The sequence below is a fragment of the Pocillopora damicornis genome, chromosome 10 (genome assembly GCF_964200805.1).
Source record: "Pocillopora damicornis chromosome 10, jaPocDami1.2, whole genome shotgun sequence".
Taxonomy (NCBI): domain Eukaryota; kingdom Metazoa; phylum Cnidaria; class Anthozoa; order Scleractinia; family Pocilloporidae; genus Pocillopora; species Pocillopora damicornis.
The window spans coordinates 1,797,586-1,821,664 of record NC_142679.1 but is presented as its reverse complement, the minus strand read 5'-3'; the positions used below and the strand labels follow the sequence as shown (position 1 = coordinate 1,821,664).

Here is a 24,079-nt window from a genome sequence, read left to right as displayed (position 1 = left end):
CTTAATAGTAACAGTTTCCAGGATCCAAGGGGAGCAAAAGAGAGAACAATTTTCTGTGTAGCTAGGTAAGGCGACATGCCGGCTTTATACTTCTTCCGGCGTGATAACGATAAGGATGACAACAATGGGCAAAAAGCACCGTCCGCTAATGATGACGATTAACATAGTTATTAACAAATCTCAGTTATAGTCCTGAAAAAAAATCTCAGGGGGTCCTTTGAAAAATCCACTTAATCTCACCAAAAGTCAAAGTTGCCTACACTCATTCTAAGGTTTGTGCGATTTTACGACGAATTTTCAATTCCGGTGTGTTGCATGCGCGACTTTTGATAGAAAAAACCTGCACGCGCCATAACTTAAAAGAACGTGTCAGCGGAATGAATCAAATCTCTATCACTTTGCATACATTCTTGGGAGCAGAAAAAGTTATTTAGAGCAAACATTCTAAGTATAGTGTTCATTCCGTGCAATGGGGCATAAATAAAAGGTTCTGGTGGAAAAGACACCTTATTTTATACCACTGATGACAAGCAAAAAGGTTATATGGGTACCCCGGTTAAAAATATATTGATAACTCTATTTAATTAATACCAGTTCTAATTTAAAGGAGGAAGTTATGAGAATAAAATAAAAGTTGTCTTTACCACTAAGCATTCCTTCACTGTTTAGACTGATAGTCCTAGAGTTTTTTGAGCATGTATTCGAATATCTTATGACGATAAGCCCGCCACCAACCCCACCCCGCGCTATGCTTTTTTCACTTCGCGGCTTGTCAGTGGTCACGTTTATAAGGTAAACAAACCGATCGATTCCTGATCACCATTCTTGTCGATCGGAAAATCAAAATACCAGCGTGATATTGCCGCGAAGATGAAGCAGTTATGTTGCTTGATTCGTACTTCACATTCGAGTCGAAGCTTGGGTGGCACAGGTTATTTCTTGCGGTGGAATCGACGAGGGGAATTCGAACACTAGTTGTAGTGTTTGAATTGTTGAATTGAAAGTAAAGTTCATTTGAATTGCTTTCGTATGTATTTCTGACGGTTTTAAATCTACCTGCTTGATTTATATCGGTTACGCTTCATGTTGACAAGTCCCTCAAAATGGCGGCCAAACTTGGAGATTGCTGAAAATTAGGTAAGTTCACAGAGTTATAAAGTTCTCGTAAAGGTCGGGCCGCAAAGTTTTTTTCTGTAGTTACCTTTTCTATGGCACCTACTTCCTAGCTATGTTAGTTGGATCAGTTAAGAACGCCTCACTTTTTCAAAAATTTACCTTGAATTTGATCGGTTTTGGCGTGTGTGATTTAAGCGAACCGATAAGGTGTCATTCAAGTCTTCCTGTTTCCTTTATTGACACGTGAGGGTTACGAAAGTCGCCTCGATAGATAAGATAGAGTTAATATACATGGCTGTGGTATTTGTTTTTTGCTGAGTTCCGTAGTTTTTTGTAAATTGTCCTCCAAAGTTGTATGAAATTAAAGTCTTGAAAAGTGTCACGACAAGCCTTCGCTCGAGGGAAATTTAATTTTCGTAAAACTCTAAAAAATAAAGAGATCCGATCAAATTGATTGTGGTTTTAGTATAGGTACATGAATGTCTTACAACACACGAGAAACGAGCGAAATCCGTGTCTCAAGCAAAATCGACCGGACCGCTCTTACAGAGACACTCTCTTAATTGCTTGAATTTTGTTGAGTGTAAAATTCCATAGTTACAGAACGAGTTTTTGCAAAGTAATTATTGATTTTGTGGACGTTCAAACGTTTATATCACCAATATAAATCTCTGTTAATATACAACAGCCATTGCTTCTCTGAATTTAACAAAATGGTAAGGAATATTATACATTAGAGTAACTATGATTGGTTGAGAGACAGTATACATAAGCGTGTGAAGTTGACATGATAACCCAATATCCGCAGCAGATATTGGGTTATTATGTTGAGTATGCCTAGTTTCCGAGCCCCTCGTCCGTGAAGTGTTCTCAAACTTTTGCAAACTCATAGAGAAGTGTCTTCCTTGGCAGATTGTTTCAAAAAATGTATAATAAAACAATTACCTTATTAAGTTTTCACATAATGTTAAGGACGGGAAATGTTTGGCTCTCAGTCAGGATCTCGAGTCAAATATTCTCCTGTCTGGTTCCTCCAAGATGAGACATTATAGTCAATTGTGCGTCCTCTTTTCTCACCTAATGTTAAGGACGGGAAAATGTTTGGCTCTCAGTCAGGATCTCGAGTCAAATATTCTCCTGTCTGGTTCCTCCAAGATGAGACATTATAGTCAATTATGCGTCCTCTTTTCTCAATCCTCACCCACCCCTTAGGATGAAGTAGGGGACTTTTCAGTTGCGCACCGGCAGTTGTATTTAAAGAGAAAAAGTTTACTAACACTGCATCTAACATTGTCTGGCGAATATTTTTAAAAACTTTAGAATAGATTGGTTTAAGTCTATTTTTGCCGGAATATTGAAGGTCGCTATTAAAAATTCTTTTCGAGCCTAAAACTCTAAAGCAGAGGTTTGGTTCACTGCGTGGAATTCTTGCATGAGTGCATCAGAAATTATATTCAGGTGTGAAGTTCAGTAGATTACTTTTAAGATTCTCATGAGATTCTTAAATTCTGTTTTTCCTATATCTACAAATCATCTTGTTAAGTACGTGACTGCTGAACAGTAAATTATATTATTAAATTATATTAAATTATATTATACAATACATTCCAAATACACTGTCTTGAACGGTTTAGAATTACAGATGTATTTCAATTTCTGTATGTACACGGCATGTCCGTATCAATTAAGGTATGAGATATCTTTTTAACCAACAAGAAAGGTGATGTTCGTAAAAGCTTCACACTAAGACCCTCGCTTGTGCGTCAATGATAGCTTGCTCGCTATTTCAGTAGCTAGGTCTCATTCTCTATTTAAAGGGCATTTTGCAAGGGTAACTTTTAGGTTTTCAAGTTCTGCCTGCATTACTCGAAACATGATCGCCGATGCAAAATACAACGGCACTAACAAGATGTACGAGTATCCTGGATGAGCAATTTTCTTCAAGCGTTGAGTGCAAAGTCGTAAGATTACTTTAAAGATAACTCCAAAGAGAGGTGAAAAGAGTGTAATCAGGTTGTGTTTTCCAGCACTTGTGGTTCTATGGAGGTGTGCTCTTACTTTTTCGACCATATCAGGTGATGGGGTTAAACAGGAAACTGTTCCTTGTAGCTTTTCTTCTGTTTTCTTTGGATGCAATTTATCGTGTGGCTCTTCAACTCCTTGGGATATCGCGTTCTAAACTTTCTGTGTTACTAAAGTTTCCGTTGAACGGTTTGTTCCTCCCCAGTATATGTTGGAAAAATTATCTCTCGACAAATGCATTTCGTACTCTAACAAAAAGGCGGTATTTGGTTCTAAAAATTATATCGCCGAGCCGTTTCTCTTTCATAATAGGCATCTTCATACCATCTTACATTTACCTGAAGTACGGCAAGCAAGATGCGAAAGGAAAGCTACTTATGGCAATCTTCTCGCCTCTCATCGGGGTTGTTCTTGAGGTGATCTCTCGACCATGCGTCTAGCGGTTATGGTACATGACTAATCCAGGGTATTCGTTCGTCTAGTGAACGCTGTTGTAATTTGAATCAGCGTTTATATTTCGAGCGTTGCAAGCAGACATTGAGAACATCAAGCCTTTTGCTATTCTTGGGATAGTCCATGGTGCTGCAGAAGTCATAGAGAGAAGCACTATGGTTTTCATCGATCACATTTTCCATGTAATTTTACGAAGAAAATCAGCCCCTTGGGGAATTTTTGTCACTCCTCGGCGGGAGAGACTAATGAATGATATCGCTATTTTAAGCATGCTTTATGAATCAACTGCTATTGTGTCTGTTAACGGCGCCCTGCACTTGTATCAGGTCACTTACTTACAAAACATTTCACTTTTAAAGCTGCTGCAGGAATTTGCAATTCATACCTCAGTTGCACTGGTTTTTGAATGGTTTATCACCGGCGTATCCTTAGTCATCGAGACTCATTATCAGAATATGGCAGTTATAGCCGTTTTGAGAAGAAAATGGAAAAGACACGTTTTGGTTGCGATGGCAAATCTGGTTCCATTGGCTTTCTCGACGACACCACACCTCTTGGATATTGTACATGGGCGCTCCGACGAGTCTAAAGGTCACAGTGCAAAATGCGCTTCACTTAGAGACTTGCATTTGGAAATCAGGTGGCTGGCAACAATTAAGTCTTCTGAAGTCTTCCCATTGCAAATTTGAATTAATTACAATTATCATGGGCCAGTTGAGTATGACGTGGGCCGCACCTAACACCAGTATAGCGCTCATATGGGGCCGATTAGCACCTTTCAAGGTGCATTTATGCACGCATATTATTCGAAAGCAAGTTTCAGGAGTTCGATGGCGTTTCTTGGAAAGTCACTGAATAAGATTATTATGCTCTCGTGTAATTGAGGGCACCGTTGCTTGCTGGCAGAGCTCTTCTATTTCCTTATTTTCATGATGTCACTTTTCAAACTTACTAGAGAATAATTTCAATCATTTAAGTTGCATTGCTTTAAAAAAGACAAACAAAAACATAACATTTGGATATCATCAAGAACTTCAAGTTGTAACAATCCTTAGCTTTAAAGGTCACGAAATTAAATAAAAAAGAACTCACACTTGACTTAAATTTGTTCTGTTAGTCTCCAACTCCATTTATAATGCGATCGTTTATCTCAAACTATAGTGATGCTGAGAAGTACACCTGTCCTTTGTAATTTCTGTCAGATATCCCTCTCTCTTGGTATGGTTAATTACTTCAGTCACATAATTACGCGGATGTTCGAGACACTTTGGGGACAACGAGAGTCAAATTATACAGTCAAATACTTGTTCGAATCGAAATCGCTATGTAAATGTCAAGGTGCTTTTTTGCATATAGTCAATGAAGTAGTCCGAACAGTGTTGAAATAAAAAGCACCGTTGTTACTTCGGTGTAAATTCTATAGTTTTCTTAAGTAGTAGTTATCGCATCTACGTTTTATCTATGGAGATTGAAAGGTACTTCTCAGTAGAGCGATCTCCGTCAACATGAAATGTTATTGACTGCTTTTTGGGAGCGCAAATTATCATTATATGGTAAATTATCAGGTTTTGTTCACGTGATTAAGCTAACAAATATTTCTGTCAGTTCAGTGAAACTAACCATCCTTGCAAAATGCCGTTTTCTTGAGAGTGCGCAATAAGTGAGGAATGTGGAAAAAATCAGAGTTCCTTTGTCTCTGAGCAATATTTACCTGGATCTGATAGATAAGAGCTCAAACTAGGTGGAAAATGGCCGGGTTCACGCAATTTATCTTGAGACATGACTTTGTTATTCTTTCAAAGAATTGTACAAGTGTTTGTCATTTCCTAGAATAAAATGATTGAGGTACCACTCACACAATGTTTAATAATAATTTCTATTGTATCGATTAACCAATAGTTATTAAATAAAGGTATGAACTGCACTTTATAAGGGCATAGAGGCTTGATAACTCAGTTTAAAGGCTATTATAATAAAATTCGGATCAACGTGCGCTGTCATTGGTTGAAAGAGCGTGCTCTATGAGAGTATAGAGCATAGAGCTGAGCTAAAGCTGTCACGCCATCTGCCAAATTGTACTATGTTCGACCTTTTCCGGGACTTCTTTTTAGCATTTTTCCGATAATTGAAAGTGAAATTTCGGAACAAGCGAGCCGACAAGTAGCAACAGAAGAACGAAGCAAAGGGATATTGACTTGAAGGATATATTGACAAAGGACTTGAAGGAAAATATGTAATGTAAAGAAATGCAACACCTATCACGTCAGACAGTGTTCTGATCCACTGTATTTTGACTAGGATTGTCTCCGCCGGGTGAAATTGGCAGTTGCGTGTCGTTTCGTAGGAGACGTAAGCCATCGTGACGTAAAAAAGGCTAATGCTAGCAGGTGTTAAAAGTGAAATTAATGCGCCGATGTACATTGATAGACAAACTCTGAAAAGAACGGATGGTCTGAATCGCTTCCAAGCCATGTCGTCATCTTCATTTTGCCGATCGTCTCCATCTTCATCTGGTGAGCTCGCGCCGATGACCGGATATCTAACTCGAGGATTACCAACTGACAAGAGATCATAATAGTCGTCCGATGGTGGTGAATATTCCTGACAAATGGGTTTATCAACGGGATAACAATTCCACTCTCGACCCTCACCGCTCAAGCTATCGTTATATCCAAAGGTCTCCGCTTCAGGCTCATCAGGGTCGTAATGCTCTGTCACGCCGTGGGTGAAGCTGAATAAAATACGAGCAAAAACTTCAATCAGCAGACTGTTATTCATTGTCCGCGCTACAGAGTCTTCGAGTGCACACTTGAGATCTTCGATAACGAATGAACATGTTTCGAATAAGCTCCAGGCTTTTTCATTTGATGTTTTGAAAGTGAAAGTGCCAACAAAGCAGAAACAATCTGCATGTTAGGGAAAGTGTTGACTACACTTATTCACTGAAAATTTGAGGAAAAGATGTTGACGATCAACATTATTAATTATATATGCTTCTATTGTTTGAATTTTAAAGAACTCCTCATAGGGAGGTAGTCAGTATGAATATTTCAGCTCGTTGACATGTAATGAACATGTTTCGAATAAGCTCCACTAAGAAGTGAAATATTGACTGGGACGATATTTATCTTTCCTATACTTTAACGAATTCTTTCACGACAGTTTAAATTGAACGTCATCTTATTTACTAGCTTTATAGCATTTACAAAACAGTAAAATGTAGATGACATGGGTAAACATGAAAGAATGCGTGCATAGACAAGTTCACTAACCCTTCTGAATGCCGTTTTCCTGAGAAAGCGCCATAGTTGAGGAATGTGGACTAAATTAGAGTTCCTTTCGTCTTTGAGCTATATTGAGTGGAAAATGGACAGGTGATAGGTGATAGTGAATGGAAAATGGACAGGTGATAGGTGATAGTGAATGGAAAATGGACAGGTTCACGCAATTTATCTCGAGAAATGATTTTGTTATTCTTTCAAACAATTGTACAAGTGTCTCCTTTGGCAGATTGTTTCAAAAAATGTGTAATCGAACAATTACTTAACTAATTTTCACATAATATTAAGGAAGGGAAAATGTTTGGCTCTCGGTCATGATCTCGAGTCAAATATTGTCCCGTCTGGCTCTTCCACTCAGTCATTAAGTAAATTGGAAGATGAGACATTACAGTCAATATTGCATCCTCTTTTCTTAACTCTCACCCCACCCCTCAGGATGAAGTATGGGACTTTTCAGTTTCGCACCAGCAGTTGTACTTAAAGGGCAAACGTTTACTAACACTGCATCTAACTAAGTTTGGAGAATATTTTTAAAACTTTAGAACAGATTGGGTAGATTTTTTGAATTCTGAAGCAGGGGTCTGGTTAACTTCGTTGAATTCTAGCATGAGTGCATAAGAAATTATATTCAAGTGTGAAGTTCAGTATTTTAATTTTAAGAATCTCATGAGATTTAAAAATACTCAGTGATACTATACACCAAAACGTCTAATAAGTTATTTATTATCCAGCTCCTTTCTGATAATTCTTTCTGCTCATGTCTTGTAAGGCTGGAAAAGCAAAGCGGATAGAGAAGCGTAACGCGCAATCGACTGGCTAAACAGGTTTATTTACAGTACAAAATAACCAACTGTCCAAATAACCCTGCAATGTCGCGGGATATTTGTGCTCTATTCGCGCCTTACATGTACTCTACTTTGAGCAGTTGGGTGATAATATCTGGTAAGGGTAATCTGTCAACAATCTCTGACACCACCACAAGTCAATTAACACAAGGAAGGCTGAAAGACCGCCGGCATTCAGTTTTTAGAAGTTCTTTATGTAAAGGGCATTTTGCAAGGGTGACCTTTAGACTCATCAAAGCGCCCATGCACAATTTCCAAGAGATTTGCTGTCGTCCAAATAGCCAAGGGAACCAGGTTACTTATCGCAACCACAAAGTGTCTTTTCCATCTTTTGCGCCAAACAGCCATAACCGCGATATTCTGCAGGCGAGTCTCGATGGCCAGGGATACGCCGGTGAAAAACCATTCGATCATCAGCGGAACTGAGGTATGAATAAAAAATTTCTGAAGTAGATTCGACAATGATGTGTTTTGTAAGTAAACGAATTGGTATACGTACAACAGTCCGTTAACACACACAATGGCAGTTGATTCACTCAACATGCTTAAAATGGCAATATCAGCCATTAGTCTCTCACGGCGAGGAGTGCGAAAACTTCCCCAAGGAGCTGATCTTCTTTTAAAGATTACATGACAAACATGGTCAATGAAGACCATGGCACTTCGTTCTACAACTTCTACCGCGCCGTGGATTATTCCAAGAATAGCGATGAGTTTTAGGTTTTCAAGTTCTGCCTGCATTACTCGAAACATGATCGCTGATCCAAAATACAACGGCACTAACAAGATGTACGAATATCCTGGATGAGCAATTTTCTTCAAGCGTTGAGTGCAAAGTCGTAGGATTACTTTAAAGATAACTCCAAAGAGAGGTGAGAAGAGTGCAATAAGGAGTTTTCCATGTTCAGTTTGCTTGTTGTACATTGGATAAATAAACGATACTGCAAAGATGCCAATAAAGAAAGTGAAGCAATAGGATATTGTTAATTTTATAAATAAAGTCGCTCTATTCGAAAGGTTCCGGAAGTGATTTGTTAGAAGATAAACCTGGCAACCTATGCTAATTAAAAATGTGACGTAGAGAGGAATCTTCTGAGTCACTGAAAGCTTGGAATGAGATGTTCCAAAGACTTGAAGGACAACACGATATACTGTATCCACAGAGAACAGGACAAAAGCAACAAGAATGAGTTTTCTTTTTACGCCCTTTAACTGATACGGTCGAAAAAGAAAAAGCATTCCTGCAAAGAACCACATGTAAAGAAAGGCGACACCAGTCACGTCAGACATTGTTCTGATCCACTGTATTTTGACTGGGATTGTCTCCTTCGGGTGAAATTGGCAGTTGCGTGTCGTTTCATAAGAGACGTAAGCGATCACGACGTAAAAAAGGCCAATGATGACAGGTGTTAAAAGTGAAATTAATGCGCCGATGTACATAGATTGACAAAATGTGCGAAGAACGGATGGTCTGAGTCGCTTCCAAGCCATTTCGTTATCTTCATCTTGCTGTTCGTCTTCATCTTCATCTGGTGAGCTCGCGTCAATGACCCGATATCTAAGTCGAGAATTACCGACTGACAAGGGATCATAACCGTCTTCCGATGGCGGTGAATATTCCTGATAAATAGGTTTATCAACGGGCTGACAATTCCACTCTCGACCCTCACTGCTTAAGCTATCGTTATATCCAAAGATCTCCACTTCAGGCTCATCAGGGTCGTAATGTTCTGCCACACCGCGTGTGAAGCTGAATAAAACACGGGCAAAAACTTCAATCAGCAGACTGTTATTCATTGTCTGCGTCCGATAGTGGTCGAATGAATACTTCAGCTCGTTGAAATATAATGAACACGTTTGGAATATATTTCAGTTTCTAAGTGTGATGTTTTGAAAGTGGAAACCATACTCGTTCTTGACATTTCCAGCCTTGTCAGGGGATCTGGTATAAATACCTTATTTGCATTTCACGTAAACAGGCCAAGTGTCGACTAGAAGAATCCACTACTATACTGTACTGCGTGGAAATTCAAGAGACAAGATAAGAAAAATAAGTCAGTATTAAATACTAACGTTTTTCAAGAGATTGTCAGATGTTATTTCAGCAATGGACACTGTTCTCGTTATTGTAGCAGGCGGAACGTATTCTTTTGCTTTCTCTGATATTAAGCGCATTTTCTTAAATATCCATCACTGAGTGTAGCTCTGAAAGTAAATTAGTACACCTCATTGAACAAATAGAATAATAATCACTTCTACGCCAATTTTAAGTTAAAAACTTTGTTCTTTAAGGCAAACATTTCACCAAAGATCCCTTCTGTAACAATCAGTCTCGAAAAATACTGATTTCTTTGGCAAAGAGATAATTGTCGTGTTCAGAGATAATTGTCGTGTTCACTTCCTCGTTGCACGGTGTTTACGTTGCAAATTGTTTTCCATTTCTTCACAATGATTGAAACGGCTCGACAGTATTTGCCAAATGAGCGCTTGATTCATTTGTGTGGGTGTTGGCGCAAACACCGTATCGAAAATAAGCTTTCGGTCAATAATCTGAAGAATATTAATGAAGAACATTGTTTGATTCGACAAAAAATTGTCAGAGCTGAAAGGTTGAATAAAGTAAATAACAGACAGTTATGAGAATTCTTGCTGGAATCTTGGGGGCGGAGTGAAAAAGCTTCCATTGCATTTTAGGGTAACAAGAAACTGAAGTTTCTAGAATTCACTGAGTGCATTCAGTGATGTTCAGTGAACATTTACAAAGTAATTCAAAATAACGACGATCGGCCAACTTAAACTGAAGCTTCCCAATGTCCATTTATTATTTCTAGATAAGCTGCCATAAGTTTTTTTTCAATGATTGTCGCTCCCTTTCCTGATGTGTCGAATAAATTATTTATTCTCCCTGATTTCTGGTGCATTGTGCATCGATATCCAATACTGATTGAGCGAGTATAGCAAACATTTTACAATGCATAGAGCCTATTAAGGCCCCCCTCCCCCATCATAATCTTTTTCAGTTTCGTTCAAAAAGTAACCACTTGATATGTCAAAATATCCTTTCGTGTGCTTTCGTAATGTACTTTTCTAATCTTCCACGGTAATTAAATAGTTCCATGTCTTTCAGTTAGCAAGCATTCAGTTCTTTTCAGTTCTTGCGCTTGCACAGCTTTAAGTACAAATAGGAATCTTTTTGAAGTACGTTTCGTGATGATGAAAGAACTCGAAGAAATATATTCGAGACTGATTCTTAAGGAACGTATCCTTGAGCCATTGAAGAAGTGTTTGCGAGCAGAGCTCTCCTATTTCCGTATTTCTCACGATGTTTTTACGATGTCACTTTTTAAACTTACCTAAGAACTGGACGCATATTTCCGTTCTCTCAGGCTTTCTGTTGGAACGAAACTTTGTTTTTTGTGCCTGGATTTGCCAAAGTTTTTTATAAAATTGTATTTCATTTGTGTCAGGGGGCGTAGATGGGAAATTATTGGTTTATCCTGTAACTCTTTTCTCTCTTGATATGCCAGAGATGCAGGTTTCTCACATATGTAAACAGAGAGCTGAAAAAAGCAATTTTTATGCGGTGTGAAGACCCTTTTCTGGGGTGGGGTGGGGGTAGGTAGTGCCAAATATTATTGGCTATTATTTCAATACTTATTACCAGCCACTTTTTCCACTTTTTTTAGCTTTTCTGGAGGACGAGGCAATATGGCCACGTTTGATCACAATTCACTGGAACATTACATATAGCACCTTTAATTTTCCTCTGTTATTCTTTTGGCATGACAATTATGTTTTCAATGCGCTGGACTATTATTATTTGTCCTAGTTTTTGGAGATCTTCCAGCTCAGTTGGGATGTCGTCTACATATAAGTTGTTAACTGACATGGAAAACTGCCTTGATTGACTTTAGAGTGACAAGTCTTACAGATAAACTCTTTTCCATCAAATGACAATAGTGTATTAAAAATATCCTGAGAAGGGTGACTAGTTTTATTGAGTTTTAAGACAGATTTCTCATAAAGCGTTCTGTTTAGAACACATGTACCTTGAGGCTGCCCTCTTCCATACAAATCTCTAGCGTGAGAAACAAATATTTTGAACCCCATATTCAAAGATTAGTACAATAGATTGCAACAACAATACACCTTTCTGTTAATATGAAATTGGTGTAGTTTTCAGATATGAGCGACTCAAAGGCTCTTCGTAAAGAGGTTCAGCAGTTTCTTAGTGAACAGTACCGGAGTAGCTTTCACTGTATTCCAGTTGATAATCAGTATCAAACACATTTAATGCTGTGGATAATTCTGACTGCATTAAAAACACCTGTCTGGCTAATCGTGACAAACTTGATTTCCAATTTTCGTTGACAAACTGATTTCCAACATTCATTATTTGAAAACTCATTGCAACACATTGTTGTCCTGCATTTTGTCCAAAAACTAACTCGTTACCTTGACAATATGGAGCTGCTATTGTTTTGTTAGGGTCAACATATACTAGAGGACCAGGATCTTTTTCTATGTCTGTACTTAATTTATAGTTGCAATAATTTGCTATATGATCCTCACTCTTGCAAGAAAACAATGTCAAATATCGGCTGGCACGATATTTTATCTTTCTTTTACTTTGACGAATTCTTTCACGACAGTTTAAATTGAACGTCATCTTATTTACTAACTTTATAGCATTTACACAACAGTAAAATGTAGATGACATGGGTATACATGAAAGAATACGTGCATAGACAAGTTCTCTAACCTTTCTGCTCTTGTTCCTTAAAATTTTCAAACTTAGTATTGGTATTCAGCTTGGTTCACGATCACGTCTACATACACGATGAAATTTGCGTCCGTGCTTCTTTCGATTGACATTAGACAGCTCAGTTGATAGAGCATGTTTCTTGATGAAAGGTTCACTCAAAAATGTTCGCTCGTAAAGAGATCTCTCATAAGGTTCGCAAAGTTGTTCGGAAAGTTATTTCAAGGATTTCCGTTCAGCGGTTGTAAAAATTTACACATCCAGGATATTCATATCTGTTACTTGCGCCGGTGTATTTTGGCTCAGCTGTTATGTTTCGAGTATTACAAGCCGACTTAGACAGTTCACAATCCATGGCTACTCTTGGAATAATTCACAGCGTTGCAGAAGTACTAGAAAGAAGCATGATGTTTATCATTGATCACTTCTGCCACGTGCTTTGGAAAAGAAAATCTGCTCCTTGGGGAAGTTTTCGCACTCCTCGCCGCGAGAGACTAATGTCTGATACTTCCATTGTAGGTATGTTGTATGAGTCAATCGGCCTCATGTCTGCTGTTGATTGAGTGGTTTTTCACCAGTGTATCTCTTGCGATAGAAACTCATTATCAGAACGTGGCTGTCATAGCGGTTTGGCGGAAAAGATGGAAAAGACATGTACTTGTAGCAATTGTTAACGCAGTTCCCTTAGCATTGTGGTCCAGCGGGTGTATCATAGAAATTTTACACGGGCGGTTCAGTGAAACTAACCATCCTTGCAAAATGCCGTATTCTTGAGAGTGCGCCATAGTTGAGGAATATGGACTAAATCAGAGTCCCTTCCGTCTTTGACCTATATTTATCTGGATCTGATAGATAAGAACTCAAACTGAGTGGAAAATGAACAGGTTCACGCAATTTATCTCGAGACATGACTTTGTTATTCTTTCAAAGAATTGTACAAGTGTTTGTTAGAATAAAATGACTGAGGTACCACACACATAATGGTTAATCATAACTTCTATTGTATCGATTGACCCATTGCGACTTCAACACGGACAAAGTGTGTAATTCATTAAGAATTCCGGTTTTAATCGACACATGTGCAATGAGGCGCTAGAATTACCTAGGGACACTGGACACAACTAAGTATCCTAGCGACCGATTGTAGATTCATCAAAACAAGTTGACCGGCCTTATCGATCGCAAACCTGTTTTGATCGCATGAGCTAAACGCGCGGTTGAATAAAAACGTGATGGCGCTTCCACAAACTGTGGGTTTCAAAGCTGAAGCAGTCGATGAAGAAAGAGTTTGGTGTGCGTGCACTGTTGAAGAAGTAGACGATGATTACGTGATCGTTTCCTTTGACGGCTGGAATGCGGAGTGGAATCGCCGCGTCTGTGATCCACGCGAGATCAGGGATCGAACATTGCCTGATCAGAAAAGAAAGCGAAGAAACCTTTCCCTTCAGTGAACAATGTCTTCGCTTTTGAAACCGACTTTTGCTTTTAAATATCACCCAAACTTATGTAAAAAAAGCTCAAATTACGGTTCGCTTCAATTTCAGGCGTGAATTTGCACAATCTTTCATGGACGAAATCTTTATGACTTTCAAAGATCAAAACCTTTTTCTAAACTACGTCTGCTTTATCTTTATCTTTATCCACTTAGCAAACAAAGCTTTCCAAATTACAGTCAAAACAACAGACGTAGTTCACTTCAAATTTCTCGATCTATCCAAGTTTCTCAGACTGCAGAAGTCGTCATGCAACAGCCATTCAAAAAGGTATGAACTGCACTCTCCAGGGGTATAGAGGCTTGATAACTCTCTATAAAGGCTAATAAAACACGCAAAGAGTTTTCAAATAACTCAGCCTATACCCGGGAGAAAAATGTTGTTCCGTTTACTAAGCATCGATCGAGAACCAATCGAAATGTCATATCAATACTATATAAGTTTCAAGTTTTATTTGTTCACATCAGATGGTTATTACCAGGCTGGCTTGCAAATAGCGAAGAGCTAATCGCGCAAGCCAGACAGTTGACAAATAATTTTACACAGTTTTATACAATAAATATTCACATACAATTATAACATGTGCAGACATTCATCTTCGTGCTTACAAACATCTAGGTATTGGGATAATATGTAAAGAGGAAAACTACAGACTAAACGTAATTACAGTTAGTAATTAATCTTTCATCTTATTAATTAGAGTATCTATGTCAACATAGGAGTTTTCAGTTTCTAGAATTTCGATTAATTTTGTTCTAATGGATTTTTTAAAAGATCTAGAGTTCTTGGATGAGTTTTTGGATGAGTATAATGAGATATAAGCCTGGAGTATCGTCAATACATGAAATGAGAAGAGTAAATCAGTTCTTAGTTGCTTTAATTTTGCTGAGTGTAAAATTCCGTAGTTACAGAACGAGTGATTTCAAAGTAATTATTGATTTTGTGGACATGCAAACGTTTATATCGCCAACGTAATTCTCTGTTAATGTACAACAATCATTGCTTTCCCTACATTAACAAAGTAATAAGGAATATTATTATATATTAGAGTAACTATGAAAACTCTGATTTGTTGAGAGAATTCAGTCAGTATACATAGGCGTGTGAAGTTGACAGGATAACCCAATATCTGCAGCAGATATTGGGTTATCATGTGGAGTTCAAAGTCTGCCTAGTTTCCAAGCTCCTCGTCCGTGAAGTGCTCTCAAACTTTTGCAAACTCAGTGAGAAGTGTCTCCTTTGGCAGATTGTTTCAAAAAACGTGTAATAAAACAATTACTTGATTACGTTCTCACATAATATTAAGGACGGGAAAATGTTTGGCTCTCGGTCATGATCTCTAGTCAAATATTCTCACATCTGGCTCTTCCACTCAGACATTAAGTAAATTGAAAGATGAGACATTACAGTCAACAGTACAACCTCGTTTATTAACCATCACCCCACCCTTCAGGATGAAGTATGGGACTTTTCAGTTGCGCATCAGCAGTTGTACTTAAAGGGCAAAAGTTTACCAACACTGCATCTAATTAAGTTTGACGAATAGTTTAAAACTTCAGAACAGATTGGTTTAAGTCTATTTTTAGAACTCTAAAGCAGGGGTTTGGTTCACTGCGTTAAATTTTAGCATGAGTGCATAAGAAATTATATTCAAATCTGAAGTTCAGTATATTTATTTTAAGAATCTCATGAGATTTAAAAATACTCAGGGATACCACACACCAAAACGTCTAAGTTATTTATTATCCAACTACGCCCTGTTACGTATTTCTGCTCATTTCTTATTAGGCGGGAAAAGCAAAGCGGCTAAAGAAGCGTAGTGCGCAATCGACTGGTTAAACAGGTTTTTTTTTAGAGCACAAAACAACCAACTTTCCAAATAACCGTACAATATCGCAGGATAATTGTGCTCTATTCGTGCCTTATTTGTGCTCTACTTTGAGAAGTTAGATAGTAATAACCGGTAAGTGTAATATGTCAACAATCTCTGACACCAACACAAGTCAATTAACACAAGGCAGCCGGCATTTAGTTTTTAGAAGTTCTCTATGTAAAGGGCATTTTGCAAGGGTGACCTTTAGACTCATCAAAGCGCTTATGCACAACTTCTAAGAGATTTGCTGTTGTCCAAATAACCAAGGGAACCAGGTTAGTCATCGCAACCAAAATGTGTCTTTTCCATCTTTTGCGCCAAACAGCCATAACTGCTATATTCTGAAAGCGAGTCTCGATGGCCAAGGATACGCCGGTGAAAAACCATTCAACAGCCAGTGGAACTGAGGTATAAATTGCAAATTCCTGAAGCAGCTTTAAAAGTGGAATGTTTAGTAAGTAAGTGAATTGGTATACGTACAACAATCCGTTAACACACACAATACCAGTTGATTCATACAACGTGCTTATGATAACGATATCAGCCATTAGTCTCTCTCGGCGAGGAGTGCGAAAACTTCCCCAAGGAGCTGATTTTCTTTTCAAGATCACATGACAAACATGATCAATTAAGACCATGGCGCTTCGTTCTAGCACTTCTACCGCCCCGTGGATTATTCCAAGAACAGCGATAAATTTGAGGTTTTCAAGTCCAGCCTGCATTACTCGAAACATGATTGCTGATCCAAAATACAATGGCACTAACAAGATGTACGAATATCCTGGATGAGTAATTTTCTTCAACCGTTGAGTGCAAAGTCGCAAAATTACCTTAAAGATAATTCCAAAGAGAGGTGAGAAGAGTGCAATAAGGAGTTTTCCATATTCAGTTTGTTTGTTGTATATTGGGTAAATAAACGATGCTGCAAAGATGCCAAGAAAGAAAGTGAAGCAGTAGGGTGTCGTTAATTTTATAAATAGACTCGTTGTACTTGACAGGATCCGGAAGTGATCTGTTAGAAGATAAACTTGCAATTGGCAACATATACTCATTAGGAATATAACGTTGAGAGGGATCTTCTGAAATACAGAAAGCTGGGAATGAGATATTCCAAAGACTTGAAGGACAACACGATACATTGCATCTACACAGAAAAGGACAAAAGCAACAAGAATGAGTTTTCTTTTCACGCCATTTAACTGATACGGTCGAAAAAGAAAAATCATTCCTACAAAGAACCACATGTAAAGAAAGGCAACACCTATCACGGCAGACAATGTTCTGATCCACTCTATTTTAACTGGGATTGTCTCATTCCGGTGAAATTGGCAGTTGAGTACTATTTCATAAGAGACGTAACAGATCATGACGTAAAAAAGGCCAAAGATGGCTGGAGTTAAAAGTGAAATTAATGCACCGATGTACATTGATTGACAAACTGTGCGAAGAATGGATGGTCTAAATCGCTTCCAAGCCATTTCGTTATCTTCATCTTGCTGTTCGTCTCCATCTTCGTCAGGTGAGCTCGCGTCAATGACCCGATACCTAACTCGAGAATTACCGACTGAGAAGAGATAATAATCGTCGTCCGACGGCGGTGAATATTCCTGATAAATAGGTTTATCAACGGGCTGACAATTCCACTCTCGACCCTCACTGCTTAAGCTATCGTTATATCCAAAGGTCTCCACTTCAGGCTCATCAGGGTCGTAATGCTCTGTCACGCCTTGTGTGAAGCTGAATAAAACACGGGCAAAAACTTCAATCACAAAACTGTTAGTCATTATCCACGTTAGAGAGTCTTCGAGTGAACACTTGAGATCTTCGATACCGAATGAACATGTTTCGAATAAGCCGCAGGTTTTTTAGTATGATGTTTTGGAAGTGAAAGTGCTAACAAAGCAGAAACAATACATCGGCCATCTGAATGTTGGCGAAAGTATTGACTACTCCACTTGTTCACTGAAAATTTGGGAAAAAGAGATGTTGACTGTCAATATTATTAATGATATGTATTTCTATCGTTTGAATTTTAAAAAAATATCCTTATAAAGAGGTAGTCAGAATGAATACTTCAGCTCGTTGACATCTAATGAACAGGTTTCGAATAAGCTCTAGTTTTTTTAGTATGAAAGTTTAGTGAGAGCGCTAACAAAGCAAAAGCCGTCTAGCCCTGTGAAGGGATCTGGTATAAAAACCTCATTTGCATTACACAGAAACAGGCCAAGTGTCGATAAGAAGAATCCACCACTGTACTGTACTAAGTGAAAATCCAAGAGATAAGATGACAACGATTAGTCAGTAATAAATACTGATTTTTTTCTAGAGATTGTGAGACGACAGAGTAGATCTGAAAGTAAATTATCGCACCTCATTGAACAAATAGAATATCAATCACTTCTACGCCAATTTTAGCCCACGAACTTTGTTCTGTAAAGCAAACATTGCATCAAAGACCTCTTATTTAACAACCAGTCTCGAAAAATACTGATCTCTTTAGCAAAGAGATAATTTTCGTGTATGACGGAACCTCACTTCCTCGTTGCACAATGCTTACGTATGCAAATCGTTATCCATTTGTCCACGATGATTGAAACGGTTCGAAAGTATTTGCCAAATGAGCTCTTTACCCTTTTGTGTGAGTTGTTGGCGCAAACACCGTATCGAAAATAAGCTTTCGGTCAATAATTTGAAGAATGTTAATAAAGAAACTTGTTTTATTTAACAAAAAATTCTCAGATAAACAAAATAGCAGACAGTTAGGAGAATTGTTGCTGGAATCTTGAGGACAGAGTGAAAAAGCTTCCATTGCATTTCCGGTGTAACAAGAAACTGAAAAATTTTCAATGCAAAGGGCCTATGAAGACCCTAGTCATTTTTTTTTAGTTTTGCTCAAAAAGTAACCACTTGATATGTCAAAATATCCTTTCATGTGCTTTCATAATGAAAGGAATTCGCTATCCTAATAAATAATTTCTGCGTTTGCTTATAGTTTTCTAATTTTCCACCGTAATTAAACAGTTCCATGCATTACGACCCTGATGAGCCTGAAGTGGGCGTGTATTGCTCAAGATTATTGACACGTTGCAGTCACCGAAACCTGGAAACGAGGAGAACAAAATCGACCCGCTCAGCTTGTGAAAGGCAAGCAGTCTTTTAGTCTTTTCTGAATCCAAGGTATATTTGCGACAGGCGACGACAGAAAACTTTTAGACAACAAGCATGCGAGGTCCTGGGCATGATAAAAAAAAGAGCTTGTAAGGACGCCATTGTTTTCCGTTTACACGGCGTTCGCTCATGCACGCGCCTTTCTTCTTAATAAAAAAATGGCAAGTCTTAATACTTAATTCTGATATGCATATAGAGAGTATATTCTTATATGAATATAGATACAGGAATTGTAGAAAATTTATCATTCGAAACCTTTCAAGAAAGTGTATTTGGAGTGCGCTGTATGTAGATAAAATCGTGTACTACGGATGTGAGACATCAGAGATTAGCTGGATATGAATTTATACGTAGAGTAAGTTGACAGTATTTTCGAAACTTACGCGATCATCTTTAACCACTTATTTCAACACATCCTTTCAGATGCTTCCACTGTGAGAGATTATTCAGCGTTAATTGATTTCCGGTTGATTTTTTGCGATAAGTGACAGATGATTGAACAATAGGGTCATATTATATATTTAAATTAAGAGAGACCAGAGCGAGGGACAGAGAACGGTGAGAGAGAGCGGGAGATTAAGTTGATTTTATAAAATAAAAACGTGAAGTTTCGGAACATAGCAGATTCTTTAGTCTCATTTCCGACACAGTGGCACCTCCGACGGGACGCGCGAAGCATGGAGGAACTAACCAAAGAAGCAGAGGCTAAATTGCAGATGTTGCTGTACACTAATGGAAAAACACGTGGCATTGTGGAAAAGGGAAACCTTGGAGCGGTCGCGCGACATCGCGATAACCTACAAGCATTAGTAAAAGAAGTAGACGCGCTTAAACTAAAGGTCGAGCAGACCATGTTCAAGGCCGGGAAAAGTGCAGAAGACGTTGGAAGTTGGAGCAGTAGCATTGAAGAACCGATCGCCGAAGCTGACGAAGAAGTTTCGCGACTAGAAAAATGGCTCGTGGAGACGAATGGAGAGATCGAACATCGAAAGCACAAGGACGAAGAAGAAAGGAAAGCCCGTGCTCGTGAAGAGGAGCTTAAATTCGAAAGAGAGCAAATGGAGATGAAGCTAGAATTCGAACGCCAACTGGAAGAGACCAAGGCAAAACAGCAACCTGTTGAGAAGGTTAATCAGACTGAACAAAGGACAACAAAGCTACCGAAACTACAGATCACAAAGTTTAATGGGACGTATGAAGCATGGCTGCCGTTCTGGAACAAATTTCAAGCTGAAATTGATAAAGCAAACCTTGCATCTGTGACCAAGTTTGCATACCTAAAAGAGCTGGTAGATCCAAAGGTTCGAGCGGAGATAGACGGACTGCCTTTCACAACAGAGGGCTACGAAAGGGCAAAGAATATCCTCATCGGCGAATATGGGAAAACGAGCGAGATCGTGAATGCGTACGTCCAGAACATCGCGAATTTGCCTGTCATTACAGGAACACAACCTGCACCTATCCACGAATTTTACAAGAAGCTCGTGTACAATGTGCAATCTTTGGAGACACTGGGCAAATTGAAAGACGTCACTGGAAATGTAAGAAGTGTGCTCGACAAACTAAAGGGTGTAAAAGCAGATCTAGTGAGAGGACAAATGGACTGGCAGGACTGGGACTTCCCACAGTTGATAAAAGCTTTGAAAAGTTGGAAGGAAATCAACCCCATTGATAATGCGGGGAAGCAAGGTGCTAAATTCCGCGATCGCGAGAAAACATTTCACGCAAACGAAACTACGCCAACACAAAGAGGGTGCGTCTATTGTGACGCAACTGACCACAGAGCTGTGAATTGCGACAAGTTTGTGACAGTTGGAGACCGCAGGAAACAATTAGGACTGAAACAGCTTTGTTTTAACTGCACCGGAAGTCGACACCGTGCTTCTGAGTGCAAAAGCCGTTCTGGCTGCCAGATCTGCAGTCGAAGACATCATACGTCGATCTGTGACAAACATACATCCCGAGACCAGCTGATGACCACAACAAGCGCAGAAAGGAAAGGAGTGGTGTATCCTATGGTAACAGTTGACGTGAACGGTGTTAAATGCCGAGCATTGTTGGATACAGGAGCCGGAAGTTCCTACGCTTCATCAACGCTTCTGAACTGTTTACATTTGCGCCCTATCCGTCAACAATTCAAGCGCATTGAAATGATGTTTGGTACTTCAAACAAAGCGATAGACATCTATGGCCTACAAATTCGAAGCGTTGACGGTAAATTCACCCTGGAAGCCGAAGTAAACAAAGTCGACCGTAAAGAGTTGTTGACATTGGAAAACCCAAAATGCGCAGAAATCGTGGCTCAGTTTTCTCATTTGAAGGGCGTAACCACAAATGATAACGACGAGAAAGCGATGTTGCCTGTTCATCTGATCCTTGGAACAAACGAGTACGCTAAGATCAAAACAGGGGCAAGACCAAGAGTTGGGCGCTCGGGAGAACCAGTAGCAGAATATACGAAGTTCGGCTGGACGATCTTGTCACCTGGAACAGAGTTGGATCTCAGCAACATGTTGTTAACGCAGACCTCCGCAATTGATTACGAAGAATTGTGCAAGTTAGACGTCTTGGGGTTGAAGGACAATCCAAGTGGAGACCAGGAAATCGTTTACGAAGAATTCAAAGAGCAACTAACTAGGAGTTCAGAAGGCTGGTACGAGACGAACTTGCCCTGGAAAGGAGATCACCCCCCCCCTACCGAACAATCACACTGGAAGTTTAAAACGTCTCAAAAATCTCGTGCGGAAGTTAGAGACACAAGGCGAGCTGGAGAGGTACAACGACATTATCCAGACTCAACTGAGCCAAGGGATCGTAGAACACGCTGACGAGGTGGTCAAGGACGGAAAAGAGTTCTACATTCCTCATAAAGCGGTCGTGCGCGAGAATGCAGAATCTACAAAGATACGCATTGTTTATGATGCTTCTGCAAGAGCTAATGCAAGTGTCCCCTCACTCAACGAGTGCCTCGAAATCGGCCCTCCACTACAGAACCAGCTTTGGAACGTGCTGGTACGAAATAGGTTCTATCCCGTGGCAATAGCTGGCGACTTAAAACAAGCATTTTTGCAAATTCGCTTCCGAAGAGAAGACCGAGATGCCTTACGCTTTCATTGGATAAAGGATCTGGCAAGCAAACAAGTAGAAACCTTGCGATTCACTCGAGTACTCTTTGGTTTGGCACCGTCTCCATTCCTCTTGGCCGCAGTTATCAAAGAACATCTACAGCGATACAAAATGGTGAACCCGGAATTAGTAGAGGAGATAGAGCGCAGTATGTACGTGGATGATTTAATCAGTGGTGGGGAGACAACAGAACGAGCGTTAGAAATCAAGATGACAGCCACGACCATCTTTGGTGAGGCGACTTTCAAGCTGCACAAGTGGCATTCCAACGATCGGGAACTAGAAGTTGAAACTGCGACTGTAGATGAAGAAAGCCAGAGTTACGCCAAACAACAACTGGTAACCAGAAAGGGCGAATCAAAACTGCTAGGAGTCCCCTGGGACAAAGGAAAGGACGAAATTCAAGTCAGCTTCCCGATTTCAACCGCTGAGCCGACAAAAAGAGGTATTCTTGGAAAAGTCGCAAAAATCTACGATCCACTCGGTCTGGCTTCACCCGTGACCCTCTCTGGAAAAATGCTCTACAGAGATGCCTACGACACGAAGATCGCATGGGATAGGCCCTTACCAAGTGACTTACAAGCCAAAACAGAAGGAAAGGCCTATCTTGCATTGTACGCGTGCAGTCTTACCCGAGGATTATTCCTGGAAGTACTACCAAACCTGGCAACCAGTGAATTCCTAAGAAGTCTAAAACGGCTCATCGCGCGCCGTGGGCGTCCGAAGAAGATGTATTCCGACAATGGCAAAACCTTTGTTGGCGCCGAGAAGTGGCTCAAACAAGTTATGCGTGACGAGAAGACACAAGATTACTTAGCAAATGAGAACATCAAGTGGCAATTCAACCTCAGCCGCGCCGCTTGGTGGGGAGGACAGTTCGAGCGCCTCATCGCACTGGTAAAAACAGCTTTAAACAAGACTATCGGATGCGGAATGTTGACCTGGACAGAGCTGTGTGAAGTGGTACTGGATGTGGAGATTGCTTTGAATAATCGCCCTTTATGTTACGTCGAAGACGACATACAGTTACCCGTGCCTACCCCTAACTCACTGCTATTTCTTCGATCAAACCAGCTGCCAGAACTGGAACCACACCATCTAAGAGAATTTGATCTGCGTAGAAGAGCTAAATATTTGCGAAGGTGCAAGCAGGCTTTGTGGACCAGGTGGACTACCGAATATTTACGAGGGTTGAGAGAACGACACCGGATGAAACACAAGGGTCAAACCACGCCACTGGCCAAAGGAGAGGTAGTCATCATCAAGGACGAGGAACGAAATCGCAATAAATGGAAAATTGGAATCGTGGAAGATCTGATTTCGGGACGAGACGGAATCGTTCGAGCTGCCAAGCTTCGAGCGGGGAAAGGAACACTTGAACGGGCGGTACAACACCTTTACCCACTGGAGCTGTCCTGCGATCGGGAGAATGTACAGGCTCCTCTGCAGCTCAACCCCTTAGCCCCGACATTCAGGCCCAGGAGGGATGCAGCGGTAGCCGCTCGTTATCGCATTCAAGATGCGAACATTGATGCCGATTAGAGATATTTAGGAACACTGAACTGATATACTGGACTAACTTTCTGTTTCGTTCATTGAATTTCAAATTTTATCGAGTGCGCCATTCTAGTGTTTTTTCTCCGTTGAGAAAAACAGGGGAGTGTGTGAGAGATTATTCAGCGTTAATTGATTTCCGGTTGATTTTTTGCGATAAGTGACAGATGATTGAACAATAGGGTCATATTATATATTTAAATTAAGAGAGACCAGAGCGAGGGACAGAGAACGGTGAGAGAGAGCGGGAGATTAAGTTGATTTTATAAAATAAAAACGTGAAGTTTCGGAACATAGCAGATTCTTTAGTCTCATTTCCGACACCACGATGACAGGACTTCATTTGTTTGGTAATTGTTTTCTAATTTTCTACGGCAATTAAACAG

The 24,079-nt window shown here is 39.7% G+C and overlaps 2 protein-coding genes and 1 pseudogene across 3 annotated transcripts; 1 reads left to right on the top strand and 2 right to left on the bottom strand.

Moving 5' to 3' along the window:
* Nucleotides 1–7,527: 7,527 nt before the first annotated feature.
* On the bottom strand, nucleotides 7,528–9,534 carry LOC149038405 (uncharacterized). Its single transcript, XM_089185080.1, has one exon. It carries the CDS (start codon nucleotides 9,512–9,514, stop codon nucleotides 7,910–7,912), a length of 1,605 nt encoding a protein of 534 aa, XP_089041206.1. The 5' UTR covers nucleotides 9,515–9,534; the 3' UTR covers nucleotides 7,528–7,909.
* Nucleotides 9,535–16,018: 6,484 nt separating this feature from the next.
* Nucleotides 16,019–17,650, bottom strand: LOC149038404 (uncharacterized). The gene has a single exon (XM_089185079.1). The coding sequence runs from the start codon at nucleotides 17,627–17,629 to the stop codon at nucleotides 16,019–16,021; it is 1,611 nt and encodes a 536-aa protein (XP_089041205.1). The 5' UTR covers nucleotides 17,630–17,650.
* A 1,798-nt stretch (nucleotides 17,651–19,448) lies between these two features.
* LOC149038403 (uncharacterized) lies at nucleotides 19,449–24,013 on the top strand (annotated as a pseudogene). Its single transcript, XR_016180091.1, has one exon. The product of XR_016180091.1 is annotated as an uncharacterized LOC149038403 (transcript).
* The last annotated feature ends 66 nt before the right edge of the window (nucleotides 24,014–24,079 follow it).